The sequence below is a fragment of the Diuraphis noxia genome, unplaced genomic scaffold (genome assembly GCF_037042655.1).
Source record: "Diuraphis noxia isolate RWA-SAM2 unplaced genomic scaffold, SU_Dnox_SAM2 contig0002, whole genome shotgun sequence".
NCBI classification, from domain to species: domain Eukaryota; kingdom Metazoa; phylum Arthropoda; class Insecta; order Hemiptera; family Aphididae; genus Diuraphis; species Diuraphis noxia.
In genome coordinates, this window is record NW_028301712.1 from 69,660,816 (window position 1) to 69,681,822 (window position 21,007).

Sequence of the window (21,007 nt, forward strand, 5' to 3'; positions counted from 1 at the left end):
ATACATTTTAGTTATAATATAATAATATAGTTGAAAAATCTCTTTTACTACATTTTTCTTTTGATTAATATTTTTTTTTTTTTTTTTGGAGTGATAATAAAAATACCACCATTCATCATAATCAATAATAATATGTATTTATTACATTTACCTATATCATTTAAATGTTTGACAAAACCAATAATTTTTAATCATCTAAACTAGGTAATTTTTAAACTATTATTATATCATTAACATAATATTAAATATTTTAAGAAACATATTGGTTCAAATAATATGGTTATATGTAAGTGTAGATACGTTTTAAGATATTAATGAATATGTATATAAATTTAATCGCGTATTTTATTTAGAGACAAAATATCATGGATTAATCAACTCTCTATAAACAATATAAGAAAGAGGAATCCGTCAGCGAGTCAACTATCGCTATAAAAAGTATTTTCATGGTAAGCAAATCACAAAACTGATTTATTTGTAATAAATCTTATTGAAATGCTTCATTAGAATATTTTGAATATTAAGTAAATCCGATAAAGTGCACTCCAAAGCGATTCTGATTACCACCACAAATAAAATAAAAAGTAAAAAAATTTAAATTTATTTTTGATTCTTTTGTTTAAATCATTTAATAATATGCTACCAATTCTAAAAAAAAAATGTACCTAATTTAAGACATATAACTGTAAATATAATGTATAAATAGTATATAATAAAATATATAATGGAATATGATATAATATAATATAATATAATATAATATAATATAATATAATATAATATACTAAATAATGTATCTGAATGTTCTACTATGTTTATTACAATAATATAAATTATTCTTTCTCTCTCTCTCTCTCTCATTATAAATTACTTATATTTGTATGAATAAAAATTACCTAGTTGTATGTAATTTACCTTCTTATTTGACTTTTTACGATAAATGATAATCTACTTGATATTTTATCATATACTCGGGATTATAATATAAATTAATTTTCTTCATATTTCAGAATCTCTCTGGATTGAAATTTACCTCGACGGATTCTCTCTCCTTAATCTAACCTTATATTATTAATGGACTTATATTTACATAGTATATTGCTAATGTATATATTATGTATATACTTAAGCAGAATTATAATAAGTTAAAACTTAAAGTATAATATACCAAATACACTCAATGAATATAATATAAATTACCCTTGTTTAACAGACATAATATATTATCTTTTTAATAGTAGGTACCGAAATCTAATAATAATTTTTCACCACATTTATTCAGATGATCGATAACAACAGAAGATTTTCTCATTAAACCACCTGCATAGTGAAAATATTTTTCATTACGATATTAACTTGAAATAGTGAATGCATATATCGTTAAAGTAATAATGTAGAAGATTATTCATATATATCGTTTATACATTGACCACAGTTTTTATCATAATTTATAGACATATTAACTAAACAGGTCAGTTAATATGCCTATGATTTTTATAGCTAATGAAAACCCAAAAAATCAGTCTTACGTACAAGTAAAAGAGGAATTATTATAATAATATTTTATCAAATATTATCACTATAAACAGAAACTTCAGGATAATTCAGGGGTTTCGATAGTATTGTTCTGATGTAACACAGCCTTTGAGAAGTAGCCATATTTGATTAATTTTATCTCTGTATAATGTTATAGTATAATATAATATATATTTATATGTATATAATATATCAGTTATCAGTTATCAGTACTGTTTTATACATCAAATAGATATAAACTGGCCTATTTACATAAATAATAATACCGGCAAAATAACGAAATAAAATCATAATAATATCAAATCAAAACGCACGCACTATCTACTTAAACCAACATACAGGAAAAAAATATCGTCCTTCAGAAATATAAATATTGTATTGTATAATATGATACAATGGCTATATATTACGCAATATTATATTATGATTATTCGAAAAGTAGACGTTATTTAAATTTATTCGTTTGTTTGATTACATTGGAATAATATCATACGTCATATCGTTCATTGAATGTCCTAAGAATATATAAATATATATATATTTATATATATAATATATAATATAATCTATTTAATTAATAGTATATTTAACGTACAACATATATTGATTTTAGTAAATAGTAAAAAAAAAAAACACCTTTTATATAGATATGTTACAATTTCGAATGGTGATAAAGATTATTGTTTTTATTATTAGTATCGTTTTCATGTCCAAAAACAAGAATAGTTCACTAGATAACATTTCTGAAGGATCGAAACTACTATACTGTACATACACCGTTAATGTTTAAATTCTATACCGGAGTCTTAGGTAGTTTTCTTCTCGTCGGGGACGCCGGAGAGTCTGAACCATCTGAAATTTCAATTTAATAATTCTTTCTTCTTTGTTAATTAATTAATTTTAAAATAAACATCATAGTAAACATGATGAATAATGATTTTATTGTTTTATGATTTATTCTCGTTAAATGCATTATGCATATATTTAATGTTTGGGTATATAATATATTAAATTACATAATTTTCGACGAGAAAAAACTTATAATGTTATATTCTGCGTAGCCATTTTTTAATTGATTTTTTCGACTTTATTTAAAAAAATAAATATTTTATCGGAAACTTCAAAGTTAAATCTTATGAATAAAAAGAAAATATGAATAGCAACGAACATTGTAGCTGGTATCGGGAGAAAGCGTAATTTTTCTGTGGGTGTAACAAGTTAACTAAGTCCGTAAATTCTGCGATCAGGAATGTTTTTGCGCTTTTTGCATCGTCAGTTCCACGAGTAATAATACTAATAATACTACAATTTCATTAAGGCGTCTTCTCTCTTCTATAATGTCAGTTTTTTCATTATCTTCATTTTGCGACGGTAAATATTTTACGGCAAGAAATAAATAATACATGAAAAACATAATAGTAGAGATAATTTATCGTGAGTATCGATATGATATATCTACCCGTATAAGTATCATTCGTTATTAACTCAATCAAATTAAATTGATTTCAAAAGAAACTAACGTAGATTTGTAATAATGTATAGGAAATAGGTGTATAAATTATTATTAAATCTAACCTAGTTGCAAACCCATAGCTTCGCCAGAGTTCTTTCTGGAGGTCATTGGTCCGGGCTCGTCGAGTAGATCGCAAATCCTTCTGCAAACACAAGATCCAGATGCTTATAATTTTTGGTAAACAATTGATTATGCACAGTAGAAGTATAGTTTCCGGTGCATGTTTTAGAATTTTATAAAGAATGAGTTTAAAAATATTATTTTGAAATGTTTAAGCCATAGGCATTATAACTTATTTTAGATTCTAAGAGGAGTAATGTTTTTTGGTGATCATGACGATTTTTTTTCTTATATAAGCTAAATCAAATCACTTTATGATTCTTAATATTTGTGAATACCAACTTTCATTACTTATGAATATTATCAATTTAATTTCGTTTGGTAACATAAATAAATCATGATTAACCAACTATATTAAATGCTATGATTTCTGAATAAAAGTTTTTTTACTCTATTATTCTAAATAAGAATTGATATACTATGTTTATACATATAGGTATTAGGTATATACCTAATTCTTCTAGAATATAAAGTATGAATGTGATATCAATAATATCATTAATCACCACTTTGCGATCATATTTTATATTTGGAAATCAGTAGTTAGATAACCTATCATCTTATTATTCGTAAAAGTTATGGATGGCCAAAAAATATGCTCCCTAACACATCATTATTATACTGGAACATAATTTATATTTTCTAAATCTTATCGTTATTATGAATGCGCATATTATGCCCGTAATAGCCAATAGATAAGTATATGTGATTTTAGTGGATGCCGACGAAAGAGTATATGGAATTAAAATAAAACTCACAATTCGTATCCTTGTTCAACTAACAGTTCCACCACGTCACCTGAACGGTCGATGATACTGCACACCTCCTCGAAACTGCGATTGGCCAACGGCATACCAGCCCACTCGAGGACCTGTGGACGATAAAAAAAAAATAATAGGAATAATAATAAAACACTCGTTATAGCGATTGGCAGCAACAGTACACGCGAGTACGATGAACATTTTGTACCTTATCGCCTTGTTGTAGACCAGATTTTTCTGCTGGGCCACCAGGAACAGTCCAAACAATCGACGCGAACATCTGTCCGTCCGGACCGATCTTACCTCCCACGACTCTCATCCCAAATCCTCGAGCTAAAGAGATGAAAAAAAAAAGGATCGTGAAACATTGTCATTGCGAGTTATCTTTGACAGCTTAAAAAGAGAGGAAAAAAGTTTTAAGTGTGAATGGCCAACGGGGCATCGTTTTAACGACCAGAAATCTCGTCACACTGTCTAATCTAACAAATTGAGGGATGTATTGAGTGAGACAATTTTGTATTTTTTGTCACTAGAATGCTTAACGTTGTCTTATTTTTTCGATATTCGCCCAATGATTTTGAAATCTGCGTAATTAGTGTATATTTCACGTTAAGGTGATTGCTTTAATTGTCCAAGAGAATAATTTCTTAAAGTTTTTCTTATATTATCTTGATTTTGATATATGTCAAAAAAAAAAAAATAAAAAAAAAAAAAAAATGATAATAATACTAATAATTTTACTCGGAAACTGCTGGTAATCACTGTATAAGATAATTGGGAAATCATTAAATATTTTCCCCAATATTATACATCCAATGAGATTACCTATTAAAGATTTTTGTACAACTATGTGTATTGCAGTTAAGTGAATTATTAAAAAACGATATATTGAAAATTATATTACAAAAAGTGCAAAAATTCATTTTTATATTTAAAAAAAATCTTTGTGTAATACAAGTGAAATATTATAATCATACATTGTTTTATTAAAGCATTTTCCGTTACCATAATAACTTTATTCAAATTAATAACGAAAATAAATTAACTTTCTGAAATTATAGTTATTATTGATTATATTATAATTATTGCTAAAATATCGCCCTACATTTATGAATGTTTAAAACGTAATAATGTGAACACTTTAAGTCTATTGAAATCTATTTAACAGTTTTTTTACTTTTGTTTGCTGGACATCTAAAAATTCGTTTAAATGATTCACAATAATAAATAAATATTAAGACATTTTGATGTCTGTTTATATAAATTATTTAAATAAATACTAGAAATTCAAATATTTGATAAAATAAAAAATCAACAACGAAAATTTAAATGACACAATTTAATACCTACAACAAACGTATTTGAAAAATGTAGATTGTGATTTCAAATTTCAAATTTCAAAATAATTTATAGTGTGAAAAAGCATTAATCTAAATTTAATAATACAATAGAACCTAAATTTTAACAATTTGTTTTCATCTTAGGTTTTTACCTAACTCAAAGTAAATAAATTAGTTGATTTTGAAGAAACAAAATTATTTATAAATCAAATGTATATATGAAAAAATTACGAGGAGAATAAATTAGATGATCACTTAAATTATATTTATTTTTATACTAATTATCATTATTTATAAATTAAATCATAATTCATGAACAAAAATTTTATTGACAATAAAATAGCATAAAGAAATTGTTTGTCGACGAATATTTTTATATGAAAACTATGTTCTTATATTTATGGGTAGTTAGTCAAATATATCTAACATATCAAATAATAATTTCACTTATTCCTCGGTAAAATAAATTTACAAAAGTTCTGCAGAAGTACTGTTTATAGAACATTTGAAGCAATTCTTATTTATTGAAATTCGATTCATAAGTTTGTAACATATATATTTATTGGTATTATACTATTTATTACTAGCATCAAAATTTTAATATGTTAGGTATATTATTAATATTAGTATATTACCATACAGTATTAATTCCTCATAAAACGAATAATAATATATACCAACATAAATTAATTAAAAAACACAGTATGGCTAATCAGCATTTTATTTCGATATATGGAAAATATTTTGCCAAGTGTATCTTAAGAGATTTTTTTGAATATCAATTTTTGTTTAATTTTAAATGGCATTTAGTCATAAATCTTTTAAAACATGAATAAAATAAAAAAAAACTAAAATCTATATCATAGGATGTCCCTACCCGAAAGTGACATGTAACTTAGATAGATATATGTCATATATTAGAGATTTAGAGCTTTCACGTGTTGGTATTTTATCTTATTTTTTTATGTCTCTCTATCTTCTAAAATACTGCGCATAACATTTATGTAAACCTTAAATAATATTTAATGTTTGTTTTAATCTAATATTTATAAATTCTTATAAGTGGCTTATACGTTTAATATGTTATCAACATTTCTCTGAACCATTGAATAATAGTCATCAGTTGATTAAATTATTTGAATTGTACCTATTTAGATTTTTAAAAATAAGTATTTTTATAAAACTTTTAATGTTTATAACATTTATAAAATAAAGAGGTATTAATACCAACAAGATGCAACTAACATTTATTTTTAATATTTGATTTTAATAAATAATTTCATTGTTATGTTAAAATCATGAATTATTTTTAATTTTTTGGTAACGAATTGTGTACTTAGAAAGCATTAATATGATTTATTATACTTACTTCGATGAGCTTTATCTGTGAGGTCACGCTTCAGTATTACTTTACGCTTGGATCCCGAACGAACACCTAGAGAAAAATCACAATTTAATGATATGTATTTGATGTTCATCAAAATATAATATCACTTTTTAAAATTATAGAAAGTCAATGATTTTATTATAATATATAGTATTTAAGATATCGTCAATTTTATAAGTTGAAAATCATTGTATACAGTATATACTATATATTATAGTCTATAGTATACTAATTACTAACATACCGAATTACTAACCAAATCTAAATAAACAAACAGATCTCAATAATTTTCGATTTTTAATTTCTTTTTGAAATAGGTATTGTATTAAATTAATTTAGCTTATACGGTAAGTTTTTATTATTGACGAGTTATTTAGAACGAGAAAAACATTTTTATTGTGGTTAAAATCCAAAGATAACAAAAACGAAAACCTGAACTGCATAACGTTGAAATTTGTTTTCTAAATACCCAATAGCCATTTAATATTTAAAATATTTTCATAAAATTTTTTTATATTTAAATAATTTATCATATGAAACATATAAATATTCTATACTCATATGATTATGATATAAGTAACTACATTACGAATTAAATGACAACATTAATTGCCTGTTTTTCAATCTTTTATTCTCGAAAACCATGCAAATCAATATAAATAAATTATTTTTTGGACGAAAAATTGAAGAACTTATTGTTAATAACTATGGTGTTAAAGCACATACTTATTTTTAATATTAAAATATTATGTTACCCATAGATACGTAAGTAATCTGTGGTGACCTGGTATAAAGTTTAGAGATTGGATAATAAAAAATAATAGAAAATACCGGTTTATGTATAAAATTATCTCGTTCACTAAGAATCATAAATAATTCCGAACACAAACCAGACTTTGAAAAAAAACAAAAACAATAAATTGCTAAATTGATAAATTGTCAAAGTGATGAAGTGTATGTTCGTATGACACATTCACCAGACAATATAGTACAGCATTATGGTCAGTAAGAGGAAAGTGGGAGAATTCAATTTAGGATTTGAAATCAAAATGGGGCCATTTATTTTTCTTATGTCTGGGAAAGCGAAGGCTTAAAACATTTTATATTTTATACTCACTAAAAATAAACGGGTGTTCTACCTAATTGGAGTAAAATGTAAAATCTTTAATTTAGGGATAAATTACAAACGTCATGAACCACGAGTAGACGTGGAATAGGGGTTGGATTTTAATTAAATTGTATGGTATACCTTATAAAGTTATTAAAAAAATTAAAATAAACAAGTTTTTAAGTGTGGGTGTGGTACTTTATTGTGGGTTTTATAAAACATAGGTAGCCAATTATATAGGCATTGGCCAACTTTGACGATGAACGATATTGTTTTCCTTTGTAAGGGTACATGATATTGTTTATTATATATATTATTGTCTACACAATAAGGGAACAGAGTGGGTCACAATAGAAATTTGATACAAAATAATACAGAAAAAAACAAGAACATTTTCACCAAATGTCTTTAGGCTATTGTTAACATTTAAAAATCACCCATATTTAAAATGCATCATTACTCGTATTGAGTGTGCACTGTGCAAAGTTTATCGAAAATTCTGAACATCAGGTCATAGTATTGTTTAACCACTGATATTAGTATAATAATTGATATGAAAACTTGCAACAGTTATTAAATATTACAACAGCCTTCAAAATAAAATATGTAAAAAGGATACTCACGTGAAATCACATTAATGTAATTTGTATTTAAAATTAAAAAGGTATATTTTCATAGTAAAACGATAACCTGAGATTCAAATTTTTTTTTATTACATAAACAATATTGAATCTATTGTAAATTAACCACGATATAGATGCAAAAGACTCCCTACCGCGGCTTTCTATCTGAGATAAAATTAAAACTATATCTTACGTCAACAAATTGCATTACTATTATTTATTATTATTAGACATTAGTATAATGTGAATGCTATTTTTTTAAACTTAAAAACAGAATGAGATTGCATTAAGCCAAAACTTTTGGACTGAAAATGTCTTTATGTGGAACCACAGGTATGAACCTACCACCCATAACACGAGGGTGGCTTGTGTATATGGCACTCACTCGGAGCAAAATAATAATTTGACTCGTAATAATTAATATTTTACGTACATCTATAATTATAGTTGTCCAAAACAAAGTTTACGGCGATATATTTTAGAATATCATTTCATCCAACGGGAACGCAAAAATGTGTTAATACATTTAAATAAATTAAATCGGGCAGAATGCATCAAAATCTCATGTTTTAATATTATGTGCCTTGAGTATAATATAATATCTAATGCCACCTGTTTTAAAAGATTTATAATTTAAGATACAATTTTAAGCATGGTCATTCCCATAACGTTTAAAATTAGCTCATTCTAGCTTACTTAATACATGAAGATGATTAACGTATTTTTATCGAGTTATACGATGTTTTTTAATAATAGAAGTTGTTTAAATAAAAATATTTTATTTTCAACTAGGTATATTATTCAAACAAATTTTTGTAAACAAAAACAATTCTCTACTGTCCGGAGCAATACTGGTACCATATTAATAATATCGAGTATTTCAATGACCTTGAGACTCTGTAACCTAGAAACGATAGAATAAAAATGAAATACGTCTGACTTGGTATTAAACTTGAAAGTAATACAATGATGAACGATAAACCATCAGTGTTTTTTCAATATACTATTGCAAGTTTTCCTGTTGAGATAGGTTCGCAAACATTGAAAATAGCAACCGGCCACCAACTATATTATATATCTATAGTTTATCGTTCAAGGAAAATGGGAAGGAAGTACTTAACTCCGTGGCTACCAAGACGTCTATATTAGAAATATATACATCCGGAGAATTAACCTTAACTTTTACCCTGAATAGTTTGACACGTTTGATTGATACTGTATGTAATATTCACGGTGACACGACGTCTGAGAGTAGAATAGATCAAGTTCAGTTTTCACGGTTTTGACGAATCACGCTGTGAATGTACGAAAAACGTTATGTTCCGACAAAACTAACTTTCAAACCATATCCTAAATTATTCAACCAAGACTATGCTATATTGATATATATATATATATATATATATATATATATATATATATATATATATATATATATATATATATATATATATATATATGTATATATATTGTAGGTTTGTGAGACATATTGATAATTATTATACTGTTATTTATACTGGTTGTTCTTGTATGTACAGACGATGGATGAGGTAAACCAATAACCAGCAAACAAAATTGATTTAAAAGAAAACTCACGGTATTAATTAACAACGAACTCCGAGATTCGTTGAAAATAATAAATATTATCTATGTATGCAATACCAGCTGTTTACTATTCACATTGTTTTTTTAAATTTTTTTGTAATGTACATATTTTTTAGTATAGGATTTGTTGCGATAACCTAGATGATTATTATCATAATATATGAAACTACACTACACTACACTACATTACACTACATTACACTACATTATACTACAATATACTACACTAAACTAATATGGTGACAAGCGTAAATCATAAAATCGTATGATCACATTTAATACCAGCATTAAAAGTTTGAACACATATCAATGAATATTAAGACACTTTAATAAAATAATTAATATATTTTTTAAATATTTAAAGGATTATTAATATTAAATTTTATTACTATTTTATTATTATTTTAAGCTAAATATTTTAACCATTTTACCGTACTAGATTCCAGATTAGCACGGACACACCACAATAGCAATTCAACATTTTAATCGACCATCGAGTAAACATAATAAAGGTGCTTTCTCATACTTCATTGGGATCCAAGACAAACGCTCTATTACAAATATATAAATCGCTAATCATGAATAATTTGATTTTAACTCCTACATATAGAGAAACTCTGAAAAAATTATGAGAAAATTAGACACAATACACAATGCAGGTCTTCGAATAACTATTGGAGTATATCGATCAAGCCCTATCCCAAACATACTCAATCTCACAAGAATTCCTCTACTAGAATTAAGAAGACTACGAATAGCCCTCAAATACGAGGCAAAACTAGCATCGTCGTAAAATCTAAATTTCAAACCCAATTTACAAAAAATATCAACACTATTGAAGTATCATAATCTCAAGACATCCTATACACTTCGTTCACATTCCCCAACAACCCCTCTCTGGATTCATTCAATATTCACCATCACGAATTTATCAGAATTAAAAAAAGACTCCATAAATAGTAAAACCCATAAGCAGTACTATCTTGAAATATTACACAATTTACCAGGTGAAACAATTTATATAGATGCCTCAAAAAGTCAAGCAAGAGTAATAACGATATAAACATACAGATACAAAATTTGCTTCAATGTGGGAAAGGAAAATGAAACACGGTCTAACTTTACTGGATACCTGGTCATTCGGATATCATTGAAAATGAGATGGGCGATAAAGCAGCAAAAGATGCAATTACTAACCCTTTAGCAACAGCAGTTCAACTCATAACTAAACAAGATTTAAAACCCATAATAAAATTGCATTGTATAAATATGTGCGGGCAAACTGGAATTCCGTTTGCATGAAACTCCACGAAATAAAACAAGATGAGTTCATATGGTCACATATCACATACCTTTCTAGAAAGTTCGTAGTTATCCTAACTAGACTACGGATCGGGCACACATTTATCACTCGTAGTCATCTAATGAGTAAAAATGATCCACCAATATATCCAATATGTGGCACCGATCTAGCAATTAAACACATAATGACCGAATGTCGATATACTCTGAACCAAGATTGGCCTCAAACCTTCAAGAACATTTATCAGAATCACTCAGCCTTAACAGATCATCGCTCTCAGTCATTTTCAAGTTTATCATAGAGGCAAAACTGCAAAATAAAATATTAACACTGTATAAATAATAAAAAAGGCGGTTAAGTAGTGGATGTCGCTCTGCTGTACAGTAGGTTACAAGTGGGTTACTGTAATGGATGGAATTAAATTTGAATCCAATGATATTATATCATTGTATACAAAAAATAATTCTGAGCGAAGACGGTTTATCTGTCTATGATATATTATAGATTATAAAAATTTTCAAACCTTAGATTTAAAAATAAAATTTTTTATGAATTTCTAGTTTGAAATAATTTGCGAATTTTCGTGATTTTTACATATGTTGTCAAAATTCAAACTTTGAATCCTTGTAAAAAAAAATTGTGACCATGAATTTATTTTATTTTTCAATTGCTATTGTAAAAATATGATAGGAGCTATGTATTAAATTTTCAAATATTAGATATAAAAGGAACATTTTTAATGCATTTTTAGCATAAAATAATTTATGAATTTTCGTGATTTTTACGTATGTTGTTAAAATTCAAACTTTGAATCCTTGTAAAAAAAAATTGTGACCATGAATTTATTTTATTTTTCAACTGCTATTGTTAAAATGTGTTAGAAGCCTTGTATTAAATTTTCAAACTTTTCTACCGAACAAATACATTTTTATTGATATTTATATAAAAAAAAAAACTAAAAAAGTTGAAAAATTAAAATGTCAGTAAACAGCTCAAAACAAATCTAAATATTTTGAAAATGTTATCAAATATAGAAAATATCTGTATAAACATTCAGTGAAAATTTCAAGTATCTGCGGTCATTTGTTTTAGACTTTTAGAGTTACACCAAAATAAGAAAATCACTAAATGTGAAATTCAGTGGAAATCCAATGTTGTAAAAATTTTAAATTTCAAATGCTCATAAAAATTTATTTTGAATTTCCAGTGGACTTTTTATTTGTGATAAAGATTGACGAACTTGTAAGGAATCTTTTATTAAATTTAAAAATCTTAGATTTAAAAAGAAAATTTTTTATGAATTTCTAGCTTAAAATAATTTGTGAATTTTCGTAATTTTTGCATAGTATGTTGTCAAAACTCAAACTTTGAATACTTAAAAAAAAATTGTGACTATACATTCCTTTTATTTTTCAATTGCTATTGTAATAATATGTTAAGAGCCTTGTATTAAATTTTCAAGCTTTTCTGCCTAACAAATAAATTTTTATCAATATTAATTTTAAAAAAAACTAATAATGATCGAAAATTTCAAATGCCTATTCATAGTTCAACTTAAGTCGAAAATTTTTTAAAATTGCACGGTGGATAGAATATACTTATATAAACATTCGGTGAAAATGTCATGTATCTATGGTCATTTGTTTTAAAGTTACATCAAAAACCAAAATCGATTTTTTGTCGAAAAATTATTGTGCGTAAAATTTCCCGTTTTTCCCTTAATTTTTAGTTTGTTTTTCTCGATTATTTAGAAAAGTATTAAGAATTTTTACTTTTTACCCCCCCCCCCCCCCAAAGTACCAACTTGATTCACTTTCTGATCGAACGAGGTACTGAAGTCAAAAATCGAAGCACTTTTACTGCCCCAAAACGTGATGTCACAAAAAAAAAAAAACACACATGATGGTAAAATCAATACATTCATCGCTCCGCTCAGAATCTAAAATAAAAGTGAAAACTAAAAAAATAATGTTAAAAATGCATAAGAAGGATTATGTAAAATGAATTATTTAATTCAATTTTGAATACATACGTAACTCGAAAAATAAATTTATTATCAGCCTATGAAATAATTAATTTTTATGTAACTTACAATAATTCAAATTTTTATTTAGTTAACATTTTGTCATTGAAATAATAATAGTAATTCATCTCATCTATATAGCTACATAGGTGTTTTTATTTTGTATCTTACCTACACTTAATAATTTATTGGAATGCATGAACATTATGTCTACAATAAAAATATATTGTATTATACATATTCCTTTGAGAGTTATCGGTAAGCAGGATAAAATAAAATATTTTCTTATTATTATTTGTATGCTATTTTAATGTAAACTTTGTAAAAACTTATAAATAAAATCAAGAGTTGTACCTGGCACAAAACTATCACGAAAAGAATTTTCCAGACAATGGTAAATTGTATATAGTTATGACGCTCAACATAAATGCTACAAAAAATACGTAAATTATAGTAGGTATATGGACTGTTAATATTGGACCGAACTACGGTATTTATTAATATTTCCATGTTGACAAATCTATATGGAAACTAAACTGGCGATACATCCAGTAACATATTATTAAGAATTATTTAGAAACTAAATTAATAGTAGTAGCTATGATTCCGAGGAAAATAACAAACATTTGCTCGAAATTTAAATTGTTGATGATTATTAATTATTTCAATTAATTTAGTTAATTATTATATTAAAATATGATTTAAAAAATGTTTATAGTTTTAATCGCCCAATCAAACACGGGGCCTTAAATTTAAGATAAATAATGTACAGAAAACCATATATAATACCCATCCATAGTAAAAGAAATTCAAAGAAGATGAGATAAATAGCCTTCACAATCACTCATGCCCCCTACCACCACCCACTTGATATACAATGCCACAAAAACAATAAATTAACTGTTTTCCCGAACAACATGTCAAAACTACTTACCCATAGTGTTCGGGTCGAAATCCACGTCATGTATGACTATCTTGATCTCCTCACCAGCTACTGACGGCTGTCTGCGGACTGTTTCGTTCTGTTCAGTTTCTTGGATGACGGGCGGCGGCTGCTGTTGTTGCTGTTGCGGTTGTTGCTGTTGCAACTGTTGGCCGTCTCCGCCACTCCTGTTGGAAAACGAGCTCCGACTTCCTCTAGACTCAGCGGCTGACCGTAAATTGCTGATGTCTGGCCTGTTCCGAGACCAAACCCACAAAACGTCATTAAATCATTATTTAAACATCGAAAGGACCGCAAAGATAATAATAAGAAAAAAATGCATTTTATGAGAGTATCCCACTTACAGTTGCGAACCGCGTCTTCGTGGTCTCCACTCCTCATCGTTGTTCATTCCCAGATTTTGCGATTGATCTACAAATAAAAATACAATTTGAAATTTTTTTTAATGATACGTGAATCACGGGTAAAATATATAACATAATATAAACGCAAAAGTGATTTAGTGTTTAATGTACATACTGAAAAATTATTTTCCTTACATCATTATTTATTTAAAATATTTAAATATAGCTGTAGCGTTTTATATACACAAATGTATATCGAAATTCTTGGTCATTTTTTACCCGTCAAACACTAAGGGCTAATATATATGTATGTAAGTATGTATGTATATATATATTATTTACCCTATGCCCTTAACCCTCAGATAATACACAATTATATATTATGCGACTAGAAACTAAATTGCATCAGTCCAACGATTAAGAGCAGCTGTAACGTCAGATGCAGATATTTTATGTTGGTTATCAGCAATTATATTAGTTCACAGTTTAAATTCAAAATATATATTCACTTAAATTAATAAATAAATATTATAATAAGCAAAGATTATTAAGATGCATTTTTATTTTTTACAGTTATTAAATTAAAGTGCATAAATGCAACAAACAATTTAAAAAACAATAATAACAAATTTCTGTATCATTTCAGTCATTGCGCAGTTTTTATTTAATACAGCACATTCAGCATTTCGTATTACACAAAGTAATATGGTTCCGTAGACATCTTTAATCTTGGCCTAACACAGTTATTGATTTATTGTTGTGTAATGCTTTGACAGAAAACGATCGTTTCGCGTTCAAAATTGTTTTCATGATATTGAATACGATCGAAGGTGTAGAAATATAATATATTAAATCATAACACAAAATTATAATACGATACGAGTAATAATGAGTAGGACTGAAACTTCTTTTTTTGCGCATTTCATACACTGCGACGAGATCAATCATAAATAATTAATCTATGCGATATGATGATGATTATGATGAATATGGTATGTTCTTAAAGTTTAATATTAGTATATTCATTGTACTTTATATTTCAAAAATTTTTAAGTTATTCATCTCGCAAAATCTCACGCACAGATTGATGTTGGTACGCACGTATCATAAACGCAATCGATTTCATTGCAGTATCGTTACCGATTCCATTAATATACGGGCGAGTATCTATGGATTATTAGACATTTGTAAACGATGAACCAATAGTATAAATATAATATACTTTTATATAAAAACCGAAAGAAACACTTTATTGTTGTGTGTATAAACTATAATATTATATTATGTTTTCAGAAGTGGTGCTGCAGAGCTGAAGAAAACTAGCTAACCTGAATTCACGTTCTGTGAACGTATCGAAAAACACATAATATCATATAAATGTTTCACGACCCCGTGGAAAGTATGAATTCTCAAATATGATAGATAAATAATATCAGTTTTCATATACGCTTTATACCTCTAGGTACAGTTTGTATAATATGTGTACCAAAGTCGAGTTTCTTTTTTAATTTCCGATAAAACTCCACCAACCAATAGGATTTATAATACATATACCAATATAATAGTAGTTATAGCATACAGACCGATTTCGAATCTTTCGATGAATAATTGAGTTATGCATGATAATTTAATTAACAAAAAGGTTAATGTTTATGTGTTAAAAATTCACAAAATAGTCAATGTTATATTAGTGGTCATAATATAACGTATTACGCATAATTACGTATTTTATATAGGTAAGGATACTTAAATTTAAACTGATAGTTATGAATATTTATATATTTCTTACCGTTACACAAAATTAAAAATTAAATGGAATTTTTAAGTAAAATAAGAATGGTAGGTATATAGCAATATTATTATTTACAAAGTTACAATTTCAAAAATATTATAATATTTCCAACAATTAGTTAAAAAATTTAAAAAAATTTAATTAAAAACTAATCGTTTAGAGAAAAGAATTTATTGCTATAAATCTTAAATTAAATTAATTTTTAATTTTATTATTATTATTTTTTTTTATCAAGAAATAGTCAGCAGCTGTGACCATTAGTACTCAGTTATTAACAATAAAAGTTTACATAGATTTTTTTTCATTACTTAATTAAATGCATACTTCATTTCAAGTTAAATATTTAACTAACCAGTGAAAAGGTTTTATAATTTATATTACTACACGTAAGTACATTGAAAATATAGATGAGTTATTATAATTTGAACATATATATATAGTATACATAAACAGTCAGAACAAATATATTTTGTTGTATTTCTTTTTTAAAATAATATGTATAGAAAGTTTCTCATGTGCATTGGTGTTTTTCATTGAACTGCTTGGTTGGCACGTGGCAGTGTTATTAAATTCAATTTTTATTTATGACTTAAAAAAAGAACAGAAAATAATAGAAAAATTGTATATTAGTAAATAATATTATTTTATGTGTTTATATTAAGCAGAAATACACTAAATTATTATTATTATAAATGGCACAATAAGTTCAGATATTTTGTACGATTTCTTTGTGTCAATACATCTATATACATTGTATTGGAAATTTAAAAATGTAATATCTCACATGAAATACATGAAATGATACCTTGTAAAAGTGTTGCAAAAATTGTATTATGTGTCGATAATAAACCAAATCGTTTTCATATGATATTTTAACTATAGTACAATATATATTGTTAGCTACGTGATATTATAAGTTTATGTGCTGAGATTATAATGTGATTAGAACAAAATATAATAACTTAATAACATTTAATTAATCTACCATTTTATCAATTATTTGTTATCAATACAATTAAAACAGGATGGGTATAAGTTTGAAATAATGATGCCCATGTTGCTCATGATATTATAATAAATACTGATTACACAGGAACATATTATTATGATAAAACTATAAAAAAGAATAAAATGTCGTGTGATCGAACAAAAAACTTCATACAACTTAATATAGAGTCACAATTTGTAACAGACGTCATCAAAATATACCAAATGTTGTAAAAATATTTGAACATATTATTAAACTAAATTAACACATACTTATGCGCAATTATACATATAAATAACCATATGTACATATGTACTTGTACATGCACGCCATCCTAAAGTTATAATGAACCATTATCATAATCTATGGAACTACATTTTTGTGAACAACAATTTTTCACAACTACGTTTGGAAGCAGTTGGGTTTTAATATTTTTAATTTCAAACGTCCTTAAAACTGTTTTTTTTTTTTTTTTTTTATATATTTTCAATTAAATGATGCTATGTAAAAAGCTTCGTTGCCAGTTAAAAATAAATACGGTATAAATAAGTATAAATTCCTAAAACTATTTAAAAGCAATATAATATATTTTGTCACCAGTCAAAGTTTAATTGTATACAATGCGAGAGTTTTCTATATTATATATTTAAAAAAAAAATTAAATTAAAGTTTAATACACAAATTTGAATTTGAAAAAAAAATTTAAATTTCGTTTAAATAAAGATCAATTTATTAGTCTTTTGAAATAACGCAAGAAAATATTACCGCATATAAATAAGAAATCTCAGTCGAGTCGTGTATGCCAACCTAGTACGAACATACACCGCAGCACGTCGCTCCAATATCGCAGCTAATCCTATCCCCTTGTGCGATCGCGCAATCCAGATACGTCCATTCACGAACCAGACGATTCACGTGCCAGCAAAAGCTTATCACGCCCAACGGTAACCGATAACGATCACGTACAAATAAGCCACGCACACCGGCCAACCGCAGTAAGTCACGTGGGCTTAGACACGCCCGTGACCAACTGCGAAAGGTCCCATGCCCTAGGTTCGCCTAGCAGCAAACCGTAGCGTTTCCCGACCGTGCAAACGTAAAAACGCCTCGGCGGGAACCTAAATAACCCAGTGCGCTGCGCTCTAAACGCTAGTGGCTAGTTTCACAGCAAATTGGATCGGAGCAGTACCTAACCTAACCTAACCAACTGAAAGAGAAGTCAACTACCACACCAGGCACCCAGGGCTCAGATGTGTCAGACCATCGCAGTCAAACGAACCAGACCCACCAGTCCCACGCATCGACCATCGGCCGGCCAGTCCGTCAAGAAACTTAAGGTGGCAGAACCCACCACCACAGGACAGCACCGGACTGACGCAGTATTCCAACGGACACAATTGGAGCGCCAATCTTAGAGAGAAGCTCAACAAAGCGAGGTTCATCATCATAGGTGTTGTATCCAGCGTGAAGATCGTGATGGATAGAAACGAGGACGAGATCCTGTGGGCCTATCTATCTAGCTTCTTCTGACCCGTACCGCTGACGCTTACCTAACCTAACCTATGGCAGTTGACTCGCTTCTCGAGAAGAATGGTAACATCGTGGGCTTGCCTTAACACGACCAACCTTCGGCCGGCGTATCCATTGAGAATACAACGTCCGACGCATCTACAGATATGGAACTTACCCCAGAGTTTTGGGATAGCCAGGCCTCGAGTAGGGCCACCTCCAGCCTAGGTAAGCGGACTTCAAAGGCCCCAGCCAGCCGCTCAGTTCCTTCCAGAGACTGAAGCTGACACTGCCATAGAGACGGACGCCAAGGATTGGACTAAGAAGACGCTCCACGGAGGTCATCTGCGACGTCAGGATATGGGGCATCCGTTAAGGTCAATAGATTGCCACGACTAAGATTCCCAATCATTTGGCTATCCTCATCACCAGGGTCCGGACCATGTGCCACGTACGTGCAAGTACCCTCCCTCCGGAGAGGTGCTTCCGATGCCACGTTTTCAGCCACAATGCAAGGCTAACAACAACCTAACATAACCTAACTGGTACCTGCTGGAAGTGCGGGGTCACCGGATACGCTTTAAAGGATCGCGTGGAAGCAGACGATTGGTGTGTGGCATGTGAGTCCGCTGAGCTCCCGAAATTTGCACACTGGCTGCAGATTCGGGCACGTGTGCCGCCATAGTCGGCAGGCGGCAAAACCGGCCACAATGTATAGACTTCTTCAAATCAACCAACGTGAACGCCTCCAAGGTTCCCACCGACTTACTCGGCCTGGAATAGGCCAGGATCCGGTTCCGACTATTTGAGCCTGGCGAGACGCGGCCATCCAAGCAGACAGTGAAAAGAGAAGAAAGATCCCACACCGTCGAGGAGTGGCAACAGAAATGGGAAGCAACCAGGAAAGCGTCCTAGACCCGATCCTGCATCCCATCTATCTGATGTTGGCTGGGAATAACGGTCCCGCTAGTGCCCCTGACGTTCCACATCTCGCATGCTACTACTGGAATGCCTTCTGTGACCCTCTGTCTACCCAGCTGGGGCGCAGAACGTGTACAGTCGACATCCAGGACATAATTTGCGGGTCATCATTTGGCCAGCTCCAAGCAGACCCGAATAAAAAGTCAGCTATATTAAGGAACGCGGAGGAGTCATTTTGGCTGTTCTATGGGGTGGTCGAACGCAGCTTCTCACTCGAGGAAGAAGAAGAGCGAGTCCACCAGGCCGCGGAGATGCGGCGGTGATATCCTGACACTAAATCCGGATATTATATAATCTAGTTAATTAAGCAATTTATTATAGCCGAAGGAACCTAGGGAGGCAGAGCCTCCCAGTATTGTACCCATAACTTGAAAAAGGTTGTTGTAATATTAGTGAGTGGGGGATTGTCCCACCACCAATAATTATTGATGTAATTGTAATCAATAAACGATGGGAATCAGAGGAGAAGTAATGCTAACGCGGTTACTTTTCTGGCACTCTTAATACAAGAAAAAAAAAATAAGAAACCTTAGTTTATAACAAACATTATATTATAACAGTTTTAAATTAAAACAAAAAATAAGTCAAAACGTAATATGGATAACCTAATTATAGGTGTTCAACCATCAACTCACTAATTTAAATTGTTTTACACGAATCATTATGGCATTTAATTAACGCTCCCTGAATGCATCGAATATAATTGTTGTACGATTTACACGTAAAATATACCATTAAAAAAATATATAACTATACTAATTATGCAATAATGATTTTAACTTAAGAATATTCTTTTTATATAATTTATATTATTATATACAAAAATACACACTTTTTTTGCATACATTAACAATCTTGTTTTTAATTTAATTAAAAGTAAAATTATGCGCTTTATATTTTTAATGAATAAACAAATTTAAATTTTATATGATATGCAACTTCTTCTTAATAGTCCTCATGTATTTAGTATGGAAGAAAATTGTATAGAATAAACTCATATATTTTATTACGATATAATTTATATTAATAGTTAAACTTTGTACAGTGTAATTAATTTAAAAAAATTAAAAATGGTTTTATGATTAGAATTACTTTTTCAAGAATTAAACTACTACAAAGTAATTTTAATTA

General features: G+C 28.6%; 1 protein-coding gene across 2 annotated transcripts in view; it reads right to left on the bottom strand.

The window, feature by feature from the left end:
* Fife (regulating synaptic membrane exocytosis protein fife) overlaps positions 1-21,007 on the bottom strand; it is a 212,593-nt gene that overhangs the window by 14,509 nt on the left and 177,077 nt on the right. For both annotated transcript variants that reach the window (XM_089219690.1, XM_089219689.1), the window contains 7 exons: positions 14,607-14,673; positions 14,254-14,495; positions 6,640-6,705; positions 4,139-4,263; positions 3,928-4,040; positions 3,112-3,191; positions 2,336-2,388 (listed from right to left, as the gene is read on the bottom strand). In XM_089219690.1, the coding sequence (XP_089075816.1) occupies positions 2,336-2,388; positions 3,112-3,191; positions 3,928-4,040; positions 4,139-4,263; positions 6,640-6,705; positions 14,254-14,495; positions 14,607-14,673 (746 nt within the window). The remainder of the gene's footprint in view (positions 1-2,335; positions 2,389-3,111; positions 3,192-3,927; positions 4,041-4,138; positions 4,264-6,639; positions 6,706-14,253; positions 14,496-14,606; positions 14,674-21,007) is intronic.